Source organism: Anolis sagrei, chromosome 1 (genome assembly GCF_037176765.1).
Source record: "Anolis sagrei isolate rAnoSag1 chromosome 1, rAnoSag1.mat, whole genome shotgun sequence".
Taxonomy (NCBI): Eukaryota; Metazoa; Chordata; class Lepidosauria; order Squamata; family Dactyloidae; genus Anolis; species Anolis sagrei.
The window spans coordinates 17,272,950-17,287,113 of record NC_090021.1 but is presented as its reverse complement, the minus strand read 5'-3'; the positions used below and the strand labels follow the sequence as shown (position 1 = coordinate 17,287,113).

General features: G+C 42.7%; 1 protein-coding gene across 2 annotated transcripts in view; it reads right to left on the bottom strand.

The window, feature by feature from the left end:
• Positions 1-14,164, bottom strand: part of PSME4 (proteasome activator subunit 4) — a 104,439-nt gene that overhangs the window by 74,400 nt on the left and 15,875 nt on the right. Inside the window, exons 4-5 of one of the 2 annotated variants that reach the window (XM_060754559.2) lie at positions 13,507-13,566; positions 61-105 (exon numbers count right to left, since the gene is read on the bottom strand). In XM_060754559.2, coding sequence (XP_060610542.2) covers positions 61-105; positions 13,507-13,566 — 105 coding nt within the window. The remainder of the gene's footprint in view (positions 1-60; positions 106-13,506; positions 13,567-14,164) is intronic. The other variant, XM_060754560.2, reaches the window with a different exon arrangement.

The following is a 14,164-nucleotide window of genomic DNA, read 5'->3' as shown; positions in this document are numbered from 1 at the left end:
TAAAAGGGAATACAATGCTTCAGAAATACAATCATGCTTTAAAATTGTGAAAGTACTCACGGTCGACAGTTTTTCACAAGAGTTTTCAAAACACTTTCTACAGAGCTAGAAGAAGGAAAAGAAAGAAGATTAGATAAATTACTCCATCCCATTTCAAGCAAAGACAGTACATAATTGTGCAAAGTCTAAGATGATACTGATGCAATTAGACACCATCTGTGTACATGCAGCAGTTAATTTTTCTGTACAATACAGACCTAACTATAAGGATTAGAACTCATTTAAACAATTACTGACTTTGCTGATTAGCTGTTGGGCGATATATAGCAATAACTAAAATTGCATCCACTTCTTTGTAGCCTGTCCTAGTCAACCAAACTACTATCATTTTAGCAGTTTTTGAAATATTATATTCACACATTACATGTTAGTTAATAAAGCTGAAATACAAGGTATGCCAACTAACCTATATCTTACCTGGAAACCTGTTTGTCTTTTCCCCACTGTTAACATATGCTTTGAGTTATTGCAATGTTTGTGGTGTTCCTAGCAGAACTAGAAACTATGTTAAAAAAAACATACCTGGATCCCAGGGACTTCGGAAGTTACTAACTGATGGAAACAAATATTCTTTGTATGGTCAATACAGTGGCAGCTACTCAACTGTAAACCTCTCAGAGAGATTACAGATTATCTGAACTCACTTCAGTCTTTTTTCCATCCCAGTTTTGATCATTAAACCTCACAACAACTGGACAAACTAATCCTTCTTCATTGACTATCTGGACTCAAGGGACATTATGATTTGTGTTCTGCTCCTACCCGATAGTTTGGCTCCATAAATTTCTAAGCTGGGAAAATAATTTGAGTCTAGCATTGTCTACAAATATCCAAATGGCACCTTTAATTCAAAAAACTTTTCATTTTTGTTGGTATACCATGTACATAAATCTCTCTGATAAGAAAGATCTTGCCATAGTGATCCATAATCCCAAAACATCAAGGTTTAAAAAATAGCAGTAATATCATAGAACAGATCTCCTGAACTAATCAACATCAACATCTGAGGAAAATACACATTGATTGTATATTTTTCCTCAATTCAAAGAGCTTCATTTTTCTTGTAATGCCACTTTAAGACCTATTTCCTCCCATCTTACTTTGCTCATTCATTCAGGCAATGAATTGATGCCCTGGTTCATATATTCTTCCTTTCAGAAGTGGGGATCATAGTGATGTGGAAGCCTTCTCTGTAAGATTTCATGACAATGGAATGGCCTCCCATGATAGCATTACTGTCTTAACTGTTTCAGAACGTTTCCTTATGGCGATTTATTAGTTCCTGCCTCTCCTCTATTTATATTTTTTGAGAATATTAAAAATGAATCGATGTTTTATTCATTTCATGTGTTGCCTATTTTTAACATTCTTAAAACACTCTCTAAGAATTATAACAAGAAAAGCAAACATGCTCTATATCCAATTTCTAATCCCAACAAGAGTAAACACATTGACTCAGTGGGATTTATATATGTTGATTTATAATTCAGCAATTGATCCAATGAGTCCACTCTACTTTAGACCTGGCAACTGGGTTTAGGTTTTGTTGTTTTTATTCAATAATGATTTAAAAACATATAATTCCTTTGCACTCTCTGGCATGTATGAACTATTTTCTTTACATAAAAATTAAAAATAAACAATATTATAAATCACTATCATGATTATCATGATAATAAACGATAGATTCATACCAAAAATTGTAAATTTATTACCATAATGATTAATTCACATCTATACTAAAGAAGTCCCTATAAACAACTAATTTGGAATAGTTACATTTTAACTGCTCAAAATTATGAAACCATTTTCAAGCCAGGTTGTCTGAGTACAGGGGAGATGGTAATTTCATTCATGTTTAGAAATTATAAAAGCAATGACTCACAGACTAAAAAGAGATTCTAGATCTTAAAGAGACAAAGACCTGAAAAACAAGAAGGCTGAATCCACTGACAAAGGGGCCAATAATAGTTGGTGTTCCTGACCACCCAAACCCTCCTTACCACAGGGACCCCTCTTCTGCTTGGAGCAGGAACTTGTTTTTGATGTTATGTTATTCCTTGCAAATGCAGCAAGTCTGAGTTTAGGGGCAAAACAAGTACCCAAGTATCAAGAGCTAAAGAAACTGGAGGGGGGGGGGGGCAAAGGCTAGCTCTGCCTTCAGTCTTGATGCAGTTAGCACAATACATAAGTTCTTGGGCATTAATTCTGGAACAGTAGATTTGGTGCCAGATGCAGAAATAACATGGAAAGGAAGTTGATAGGTTCCTACACCACAAGAAAGGAGTTCAACATGTTTCAGCAAATTTCTTTTTTTCATGAGAAATGGGACCTTGGTGATATAAACAAAAACATTTTGAAATTTCTACCTTTAAGAAACTACTTAAAGGCTTTTTCCAAAATGTACCCATAATCAGATAGGATCTGGATCCTTTACAGTATTTAGGCCACCCTACATACTAAGAGAAGTGGTCAATCTATGAGTGATCTCAAATAAGGATGTGCATATCTATAACATTCTATCTCATCAAGGTTGTCTAATTAACACCACAAAGTCACTACCATCCTGGGTCTGTACCTGCTAATTCTTCTCCACACATAAATTCATATGCATTCTATGTTTGTAGACATGTGCACATTGTAGACTTGCAATTTTCTTATAGTTTTTAATTATGTGCATTTTTTTTCTTTTACAAAATGTACTACAAGTCCTGGGTTGAAAGGATTTCCAACTTGTGTCTGATTCTGTGTCAGAGTTCAGGAGAGTGAAACTAGAAAAAACTATTTAAAAAAACTTGGGAGAAATATATTTCTCATCCAACCCTAGTTTAAAATCTTTTTGAGTCCTTAAAACCAACAGAATTATCCCCAATTATTTTCATAGCTGATTCACTCCATTGATTCCAAGATATATTTTTTTCAGACTGTGAATAGCAATAGAAAGACAGCAATCTCACAGGAAACTACTTGGGCATATGCAGCATTCTCCATTCCAACACACTTCAACATGTAGTGGTGGCGTGTGTATAAGGAAGAAGGTTGTGTTTGCACATCTGTAGAAATATGGACATGCACACATGTAAACTCCAGTAAAAAGCAGATGTAACTGCAGCCAAAGGGCATTTACTGCTAGCCTTGTTGGTTGAAGAAATTCTGTTAGTGGCTGTTTTAATTATCACACCTGTAGTGACGAAAACTATAACAGGTTACAGGGATCTAGAAGCTAAAGATAATGATGGTCACAACCTGACTCAAAGTAATAATAAATCTACTTCTAAACCTCAAACAGGGACACACAGCTCAACACACAAGTTATTCAAGGTATAAGTTAAACTTCCGGTTAAGATGGCGACATGCTAACAGCTAACCTCCCGTCCGGGTAAGGCGAAATTCCTAATCTGAGCTTAATCCGATCCATCCACCCCTACTCCGATCTCCTTCCATCGGCTCCTGAACAGGCATCTCCTCAGGACCCTGGAGGGGGTCTTAGGGGGGGTTGACTGGGAGGAACCAGGGAGAAAGGGAGAAAGGGAAGAAGAAGGGAGAGGAAGGAGGTAGAGCGAGGGCCGCCACCATCGCTACGGCCTGGTACGCTCCCTCCCAACCCGCGTGCTCGATTTGGCAAGATACATCCAACTCACCAACTCGCCAACTGCCATCCCGCTGTTGCGGTTACCGGAGGGAAGCTGGGACGGCCGTCCCTTGGAGCTCGGCGGCTTGCAGCCAGTGTCACGCGCTCCTGACTGACCGCGGCTCAAGTTGCAACCTGTGCCTGCCGGAATGGCGGCCTGAGCCGGTCTGCCGGCTGGGAGAACTGCTGAGAACTGTTGTGATTGCTGGCTGTTGCTCCAGACGCCCCAGACGCCCCAGACGCTGCAGTGAGAGGCAGTGTGAGGGAGGCTTGCAGGCGGCAGCGTTTCCCATCTCGCATCACCGCCTGCACCTCCGGCGTGTCTCTGCTTCGATCCCTCCGCGGTAAGGCTGGACCTCCCGCATTCGGTGGTGCGATTCCTCCGGGGATCCAACTGGTGCGGGGCTCGTGCTCCATCTCTGCCCAAGGCCCGGAGGCCCCCCGGCTAGTCCTCCCCGCTACCGCTGGGGCGACCTCGATTCTGGGAGCCGGATCTACAAATCGGCGGTGACTCGGCGTCCTTCCAGGGAGAGCCTGGCCAGCGATGACTCAGCGCCTTCCCTAAGATCTCACGCGCCGACCGCGATCTTTTAGCTAGCAACGCTGACATCCACGACTGCTAGACTGGCTCCGGGTCGGCTGGAATCTATATATCCTGTTACATAGCTGCTGTTACGTGGTTTGTGATCAACTGCCATTTTGTAACGCCATCCATCGCGTTACTGCCTCCATTTCCGGAACTATCCATCTCATCAGCAGTTCCTGCGGCCATCTTAGTGATCAGCAGTTCCTGCGGCCATCTTAGTGATCCGTTCATCCCACTGCAAGGCCCTCAGCCATTGGAACAGTAGGAACTGTAGGAATCCCACTAGACTTAAACCTATCCTATCCGTCCCTGACATTGATAGTTGGGGGGGGGGGAGGGGGTGAGGGGATTAACTGGATTTAACACCTACCAATAAGACTGAGGACTGAGGACTATATGATCAATTTGTACAATCATTGCGCTGTTAATTTGTTACCTGAGCCAACGCTGCTAATTTTTGCCAACTATTAGCACTTTATATCGGGCCAATGCGACTAAGTCTTCCAACTACCAGCACTTTATTTGTACCATTGCTGCTAATTCTTCCAACTGTTAGCACCTTATTTTGGGCCAATCGCTGCTAAATTATACAACTGTCAGCACTTTAACCAACAAATTGCACTTTAACCCTATGTAATCTAATGATATTAAGTTGCCACCATAGCACTTTAATCTCTTACAACGCGCTACTGTGTGCACTTTAACAACTCTCAACTTAAACAACTAGCACTTTAAGACCTAGTATTATAAGACCTGCTGCTACGTGAATTCTAGGGACCTAAATTAACCCTGTATCAACTCCGTTCACCAATGTCAACATTCTTCCCTTGGTGTCTGCTTATTGTGTTATTGGTAGAATGGGAAGTCAATAAAGGGTGGAACGGGTGGGAGGATCCTGGAAATAGCATAACTGGGGTAAGAAAGAATCAGATCGAGACTGGGTGGCAAAAACAAATAATCTGGAACACATTATGGGTTGAAATTACGAAATCTAAGTGCAATATGGTAGTAGAGGGGTGTTCCATTGGCCGGGCCCCCCCCATAGAACTCATAACGGGGAGGGGGAGATACGGGAAAGGGAGACCACCAATTCGGCCTAGAAATAGTAAAAACTTAACAACCCAAATTCGGCCTAGGGAGAGAAGGAGAAAAAATTTAACCACTTGTAATCGGTCTCCTGACTTGGTAAGTGGGTGTACCCAGGATGGCAGTCCCTCTGGGTTGAAGATGGTGCTACTGAACGCCAGATCTGTCAATGGCAAAACATCTTTCATCCAGGATCTAATCCTGGAGGAACGGGCAGATCTGGCATGCATTACGGAGACCTGGCTGGATGAAGCTGGAGGAGTTAATTTGACCCAGCTTTGTCCGCCAGGATTCTCCGTACAGCACCAATCGAGACCTGGAGGGCGGGGAGGCGGAGTTGCGGTGGTCTACAAAAATTCTATCCCCCTGACCAGAGGCCCCATCCCACAGTCAACCAATTTTGAGTGTGTCCACTTGAGGTGGGTGACCGGGACAGAATAGGGATTCTGTTAGTGTACCGCCCACCTCGCTGCACTACGGTCTCCCTACCTGAGCTAGCGGGGGTGGTCTCGAGCCTGACATTGGAGTCTCAACGGCTCCTTGTGCTGGGGGACTTCAATGTACATGCCGAGACTACCCTAGGAGGAGCGGCTCAGGACTTCATGTCATCCATGGCAAGCATGGGGCTGTCCCAACGAGTATCTGGCCCCACCCACTGTGCGGGACACACATTGGATTTGGTTTTCTGTCAGGGATGGGACCAAGGTGGCGGTGTCGAGGAGTTATCCACCTCTCCGTTGCCATGGACCGACCACTATCTGGTCAGATTTAGACTCACCACACCTCCCAACCTCTGCAGAGGTGGGGGACCCATTAAGATGGTCCGCCCCAGGAGGCTTATGGATCCGGATGGATTCCTGACGGCTCTTGGGGATTTTCCTGCCACCTCGGTTGGTGATCCTGTTGAAGCCCTGGTATCTCTCTGGAACGGGGAGATGACGAGGGCCATAAACACGATTGCTCTGGAACGTCCCCTCTCAAGTAGCCGAGCTAAACCAGCACCTTGGTTCAACGAGGAGCTGGCAGCGATGAAGCGAAGGAAGAGGAGACTAGAGCGCGTGTGGCGTTCGGACCCGAGCGAGTTAAATCGAGCACGGTTTGTTGCCCTACTCAGGGCATACGCCGTGGCAATAAAGGCGGCAAAGAAAGCCTTCTTTGCAGCCAATATTGCGTCCGCAAAGAACCGTCCGGCGGAGCTGTTCCGAGTTGTCAGAGGGTTATTGAACCCCACCATTCCGGATGGGAACCCTGACAACTCGACGGCCCGCTGTGAAGCATTTGCTCGGTTCTTTGCGGACAAAGTCGCTTTGATCCGCTCTGACCTGGATACCATGTTAACGGCAGTCTCTGAGGATGTAACACGAGCATCTGCTTGTCCGATTTTGATGGATTCATTTCAATTGGTGAAACCCGAGGATGTGGACAAGATACTTGGAGGAATGAGAGCTACCACATGCATCCTAGACCCCTGCCCATCCTGGCTTCTAAAGGAGGCCAGAGGGGGATTGGCCGAGTGGGTGGAAGTGGTGGTTAATGCCTCCCTTCGGGAAGGCAAAATTCCAGCCAGCTTAAAACAAGCTGTAATAAAACCGCTGTTGAAAAAACCATCACTGGATCCCACTCAATTCGTCAACTATCAGTCTGTTTCCAATCTCCCCTTCTTGGGCAAAGTCCTGGAACGTGTGGTGGCCTCACAACTCCAGGTATTCTTGGTAGACACGGATTATCTGGATCCGGCACAGTCTGGCTTTAGGCCGGGACATGGTACCGAGACAGCCTTGGTCGCCTTAGTGGATGATCTGCGCAGGGAACTAGACAGGGGGAGTGTGTCCCTGTTAGTTCTGCTGGACCTCTCAGCGGCCTTCGATACCGTCGACCACGGTATCCTTCTGGGACGCCTCGCGGGAATGGGTCTTGGTGGCACTGTTCTGCAGTGGCTCAGGTCCTTCCTAGAGGATCGTACCCAGAAGGTGTTGCTGGGGGACAACTGCTCGACCTCACAACCATTGTCTTGTGGGGTCCCGCAGGGTTCTATACTGTCCCCCATGTTGTTTAACATCTACATGAAGCCGTTGGGAGAGATCATCCAGAGTTTCGGGGTGCGGTGTTATCTGTACGCAGATGATGTCCAACTCTGTCACTCCTTCCCACCTGCTACTAAGGAGGCTGTTCAGGTCCTGAACCGGTGCTTGGCTGCTGTGTCGGACTGGATGAGGGCGAACAAATTGAAATTGAATCCAGACAAGACAGAGGCGCTCCTGGTCAGTCGAAAGGCCGAGCGGGGTATAGGGTTACAGCCTGTGTTGGACGGGGTTACACTCCCCCTGAAGATGCAGGTTCGCAGCTTGGGTGTGATCCTGGACTCACCGCTGAGCCTGGAACCTCAGGTCTCGGCGGTGGCCAGGGGAGCATTCGCACAGCTCCGGCTCGTGCGCCAGCTGCGCCCGTACCTCGGGAAGTCTGACTTGGCCACGGTAGTCCACGCTCTGGTCACATCCCGTATAGATTACTGCAACGCGCTCTACGTGGGGCTGCCCTTGAAGACTGCCCGGAAGCTTCAGATGGTCCAGCGCTCGGCAGCCAGGTTGCTAACAGGAGCTGCTCTCAGGGAGCACACCACTCCTCTGTTGAGCCAGCTCCACTGGCTGCCAATTTGCTACCGGGCACAATTCAAGGTGCTGGCGCTAGCCTACAAAGCCCTAAACGGTTCTGGCCCCACTTACCTCTCCGAACGTATCTCCACCTATGAACCGACACGGACATTAAGATCGTCCGGGGAGGCCCTGCTCTCGGTTCCGCCTGCGTCACAGGCACGGTTGGCGGGGACGAGAGACAGGGCCTTCTCGGTGGTGGCCCCTCGGCTATGGAACGCCCTACCCATTGACATCAGACAGGCCCCTTCGCTACTGGCATTTCGGAAGAAGCTTAAAACCTGGCTCTTTGAGCAAGCGTTTGGCTAATCAGCGCAATTAAACATAGGATGACGGTAAACTGAACATAGAAACGGCTCAAGGATTATGAGATTGGATTTCATTTGTGATCGAGGCATTATGTATGATTGTTGTGTGTTTGTTTCTGTGTATGATGTGTTTTAACTGTTATTGCTATGTTAATTAATATTGTGTAAACCGCATTGAGTCACCTAATTTAGGTTGAGAAACGCGGTATAGAAATAAAGCAAATAAATAAATAAATAAATAAATAAACTCATGGTCTCCTTTTCTGGTGCAGCAACAGAGACACACAGACATCAAGATCATAAAATTTAACTCTGAAAATGTATTTAATGTGTATGTGTGTGTGTGTGTATATATATATATATAATCTATTTATGTCCCATCATTGAATGTTTGCAGTTTGTATGTTGTGCTCTGTCCTGAGTCTCCTTCAGGGTGAGAAGGAGGAAAATAAATGCTTTAAATATTGTCTAGGTATTATGTTTTGGTTTTCACATGTATATACAGAATAGAATGTATCCTTTATAAAGTTGGAAACTGCTTTGAGTTCCCTTGGTGGGGGGAGAAAAGCAGTATAAATGAAGTGAATAATAAGTAACTAACTAAATAAATAAACATGAAATGATTCAAATTTTCAAGTTACTATTTCCTTCGACAAAGTTTTAGAAATCCACACTGACTTCCAAAGCAAAGAATAAAAATTCAACTCATTAACTCCACATTCCTGTTCTTGTTTTGAATATCAATACCTAACAACGTGCAAGAGGCTGCTGCTATTTAAACAACTAGTTGGCACAACAAAAGATCTCACATCACCTACTCTTGTATAGTTTTTTTCAGTGTTAACCATATGGCGATGAACATAGTGATCTAAGGAAAAGGATCTTCCACAACAGCTGCTCAGTCTTCCTTCATCACCACAGGGATGAAGAGGAGGAATCCTGCATCCTCTTAGCCTTGCATAATTATGCATAATAGCAGGGGCAACCTGAAGCTTGTAAATATCACATTCTGGAAGTGTCACCCATATTCGTCTGTTGACACATGCAATCAAGACTTAAATGTTAAAGATCACTACATTTATTGTGGGATAAGTTTTCATAAGACAGAACCTCAAGGACTCCACATAAGAGTTTCAGAGCAGTGTATAAATCCCATCTAACTGAAACAATGAAGATGTTCAGCATTGTTCTAGTTATTTTAAAGGTTTTCTGGTGTATGAACTGAGTATCTTTAGAACTATATTAATCTACAAGGGTGAAGAAACTACTTGTCTGAAAGTATCTCTCTCTACAACCCACCTTGGAGGTTAAGATCATCAGGGGAGGCCCTGCTCTCGATCCCATCACCCTCGCAAGCACAGCTGGTGGGGACGAGAGACACTGCCTTCTCAGTGGTGGCCCCATGGCTGTGGAATGCCCTCCCTAATGAAATCAGATCAGCCCCTTCCCTCCTATCCTTTAGGAAAAAATTAAAACATGGTTGTGGGACCAAGCATTCGAGCAGCAGATGCAGCGAAAATAATGAGAATGATTTATTTGACTGACAGTGGACAGAACTGGATTATGACTTGAACATGCATTAATTTTAATTGGATGCTTTTATATTTGATATTTTAACTATTTGTTTTAAATGTAAACTGTTGTTATAAATGTCTTTGTTTGAGCATCTAATGGTTGCTGGTTGTGAGGCCGCCCTGATTCCCCCTCTGGAGAGGAGAAGAACAGGATTTAAATGTATGAAATAAATAGATGAGACTCAGCCACCACTGTGTCTAACAAATATTAAAACAAACTTTTGATCAATAGAACATTTATTCTGAATTTGAGAAAAGAATGTTGAAATCTAAAGGCTACCATCTGGTTCAATGGGAAGCCCTGACCCTTTACGTTTTAAAAAACAATGTATCTGTAGGAATAAGAACTATACAGCTTGAAACATAATATCTGATGAGCTTCTACACATATATAACTTAAAATACTTAAAAGGCAAAAGATCCAAATCAGAAGGCCACAGGGCTTCAGAAAGTCATTATCTCTTATTCTTAGGCCTACATTCAATTGCTGATCCTAATTATAACAGACCACTGACTCAAAGGGGAATTTAGTAATAGGTAAATTTAGCTGATTCAATGAACGTATTCTAACTGGAACTAAAACTGAGTATTAAATTCAATCTGCAACACAGTCACAATACTGTTCTATCTTACAGAGCTGTTGAAAGAATTACTGAAGTAATATATGTGTACTTCAACAAACATGGAAGCTATATAAATACCAATTATCTAGAATCCTATGTGTTAGTCCAAAGGAGAATAGATTCACTGAATAAACGGTTGAATGTCAACACATTGTTGTCATTTGTGCACCTTCAAAACATTTCTAACTTACAGCAACACTAAGGCAAACCTGTCATAGAATATTCTTGGCAGAATTTGTTTAGAGAAGTTGCCTTGCCTTCCTCTGATCTGAGTCTGTGTGACTAGCCCAAGGTCACCCAGTAGGCTTCAACGGCCAGGCAAGGATTCAAACCTTTATCTTTCAACATCCTAGGCCAACACTAAAACCGCTAAACCACAGGCTCTTTCAGTCAACATGTAGATAAATTCATTTGATTTAGCTGGTCTACTTGAGTCAGGATTAACAGTAGGAATTGGCCCATTTTCTTAAATGTTTAAGGAGTATCAAATAAATAATTTGTTTTTAATATGATCTGATATAATTCAACTTGCAGTCAACTAGTCAGAGTTTAAAACTCCAATTCCACCCGCATTTCTCAGCCAAGCAGGGGGGCAAACCCCCACCTTTCTGGCGGGGGTGGCCACATACACACTCATGCCTCCTGGAGTCTTGGACACTTCCCTTCCTGGCGCCCAGGAATTATATCAAAGGATTTGAAGGGGGAAGTCTCCCCTCCCCTCTCCAAAGTACTCTGGCGTCTGTTCCATCCAGAGACCTGTCCTGGTAAGTACAGGGCAAAATAGAGAGAAGGGAGGGGAGGCTGGCAGTGCCCTCCCAACCCTGAGCCCAAAGGGGCAGGATAGCAGTGGACGGTGTTCCCAGGTGTCTGTCCTCATAAGCCCCATACCTCCAAAGATTCAGACCAGGGGCAGTTCACAGTCCCTCAGAGTGTCGAGGGGCCAGACGATAGTTTGAAAAAATACATGAACAAATTCCTATACATACTTATTTGTAGTGCAAAAAATGAAAGAACAACACAATATTTAAAATGAAGAACAATTTTACCAAGATAAGCTTGCCAGTATTTCAATGGGAAGTGTAGGCCTGCTTTTGGCTGATGAGATAAGTTAATTAGGATTGTTGTCATGTGCCTTCAAGTCATTTCAGACTTGGGGTCACCCTAAGTTGGTGGGAGGGGGGGGGTGACCCTGGAGGGTTACATCCTGCCCATGGGTTTTAGTTTGGGGACCCCTGATCCAGACCTTTAGGGGTATTTTTTTAAAAACTGACAAATCAGATTCATTACAGGTTGAAACAGATTTGCCTGGTGTGTCATTATGTAGCAGTGTAGATAGGGCCTATATGAGCTACTTAGCTGTGGAATAGCCTACCTAGAATTTGCTTCTTTAAAAGTCTTCAAACAAAGTCTGTATGTGCTCTATTTGTATATCTTTTCATTGCAATAGATTGGATGACATAGGCCTTGTGGACCCTCTAAGAGAATCTGTTATGAGTTTCTAACTGATTAATTACTAGGGAACAGAGGGAATGAACAGACACTTTTAAGAAGGGAGGTACGCAAGCAGTGGAAATCTAAATTTGAATGAATGTCATTCTATATTCATAGATGCTCTCAAGTCTGGGGCATGTAGTGACATAATCAAGTTTATAGCTATCCTTGCATTACTCATGACAATAAAAATCCATGTAATCAAGTAATCTACAGATATCTCCTGAAATGGGAGATATAGACAATAAAACAGCAAATGAGATTCAGTTTAATTAAATATAAATCCTTATTTATTTAGCAGTTGTTGTATAGTGGTTTGAACATCATACTGTAACCATGGAGATCAGGGGCCAAATACCTGCTTGATGTTGGAAAGCCACTGTGTAAATCACACTATCTCAACCTTAAAAGGAAGGCAAAAAAAAAACCCTCTGAATAGATCTTGGGAAAAAAAATCCCATGTCATGATTGCCTTAGGATGGGAAAGTACTTAAAAGTATGTAACAATAAGGAAATGTTTACAAAAACTGACCTTTGGAAATCACTAGTTGCATGCATGTCAAACAGATTTATAAAGTTCTCAATGTTCACATGATGAGTTCTAGAAAATACTTCAGTGGTTCCCAACCTTTCTTTGACCAGGGACCCCTTTGACTAGGGACTACTTGACCAGGGACCACTCTTAGTAGCAAAAGGGTTACGAATCAGTTTTTGGCCAACTTTAGATTTGGTTTGGGGTGCTGTTTCAGGAAATTGCATTGGATAGACCACATCAGCTCTAGTTTCTGGTCAGCAACAGGGAAGGAGTGGCAGGCAGTGTGAAAGGAGAGGAAATTAAATAAAATAAAATAAAGAGGAAGGAGGCTCGCAGATCAGATTTTCCTCCTTATGGCCCACTAGTGGTCCGCAGGCCACAGGTTAAGAACCACTGATCTAAAAACTCACTTTTCAAAATTTTTAAAATTTTGAAATACTTTTTGGGCGCTAAAGCTGGACACTTCCTATTTCATATTAAAGAGCTTTCTCTAGAAATTGTGAATATTTATATTCTAGGAATAGAATACTGAAACCTGATGAACATAGTGAAAAATACGTCAACACACAGAACTGCACTGCTAAATCTCACATCAATTTTTTTAATTGATAACTTTTACTTTATCTACGGTAATTTATCAACTTCTGTGGATAGTTAAATTCATGCATTTGTGCAAATTATGCCTAATCACTAAAGCATTACTTTAAAAAAAACCACACATCTATTAGTTAACAGAAATCAGCACATAGCCATAGTTTTCAGCCACATCACACACAATATCTTTCCTTATAATTAGGTTTAAGTACAGTGCGACATTCCCATAAACAGTGGTGTAATGTTAACATTGTTTCTTCCAGTTGCAAAAAAGTTACATGTATGTGACAAGTGTTACAACTGAACAGATCATGCAATAGAGTAACATCGGCCAGAACTAAATCAAAGCAACAAAAAATGTCCTTACCACCTATGTAAAACATTAAGCACAAATGTTTTAGGTGAAGATAGGCCTGGTCGACATGAACTGAACATAAAGAAGAAATGTTTTAAAACAGTACAATGAAAACGTAACTACAGAATTGTAAGCGAAACAACTAAAAATAGAAAAGATCAAATTATTCAATTTTCTTTTTTAATATATCCTCTTCAATGCACCAACAATAAAACAAATAAACAATGTTGCCATAACACCATGAGAGAAAAGGTCGCACTGCACCACTCCAAATCTGAAATACAGTGTAAATGTAGCTTTGGTATTTGCTGTCTCTCAGGCCTCTTTTTCAATTTCTTCACTTCAACTACATATTGAATTTTTAAAAATTGGAGGAAAAACCATCCTGGACATTGTCATGAAATACAATAGCTGGGCACAATTTACACAACTGCAGGTCAACCTTCTTCTATTCCCAATCAACTTAGGAACTTGATTGGAAAAAAAGTCCTTGGACACATGTACACAATGACACACGTGAAAAGTGTTCAAAACTGTATAAATATCTAGAATTTTCACTGTGTACCAAAGTTTATGAGTGTACCCCAATTAGTTCTCCAGAGTCTAGAATACTGAAGCTTAAAATTAGGACAGGGGGCATATCTCTAAATCAGGAAAATGTTTGGAGCAA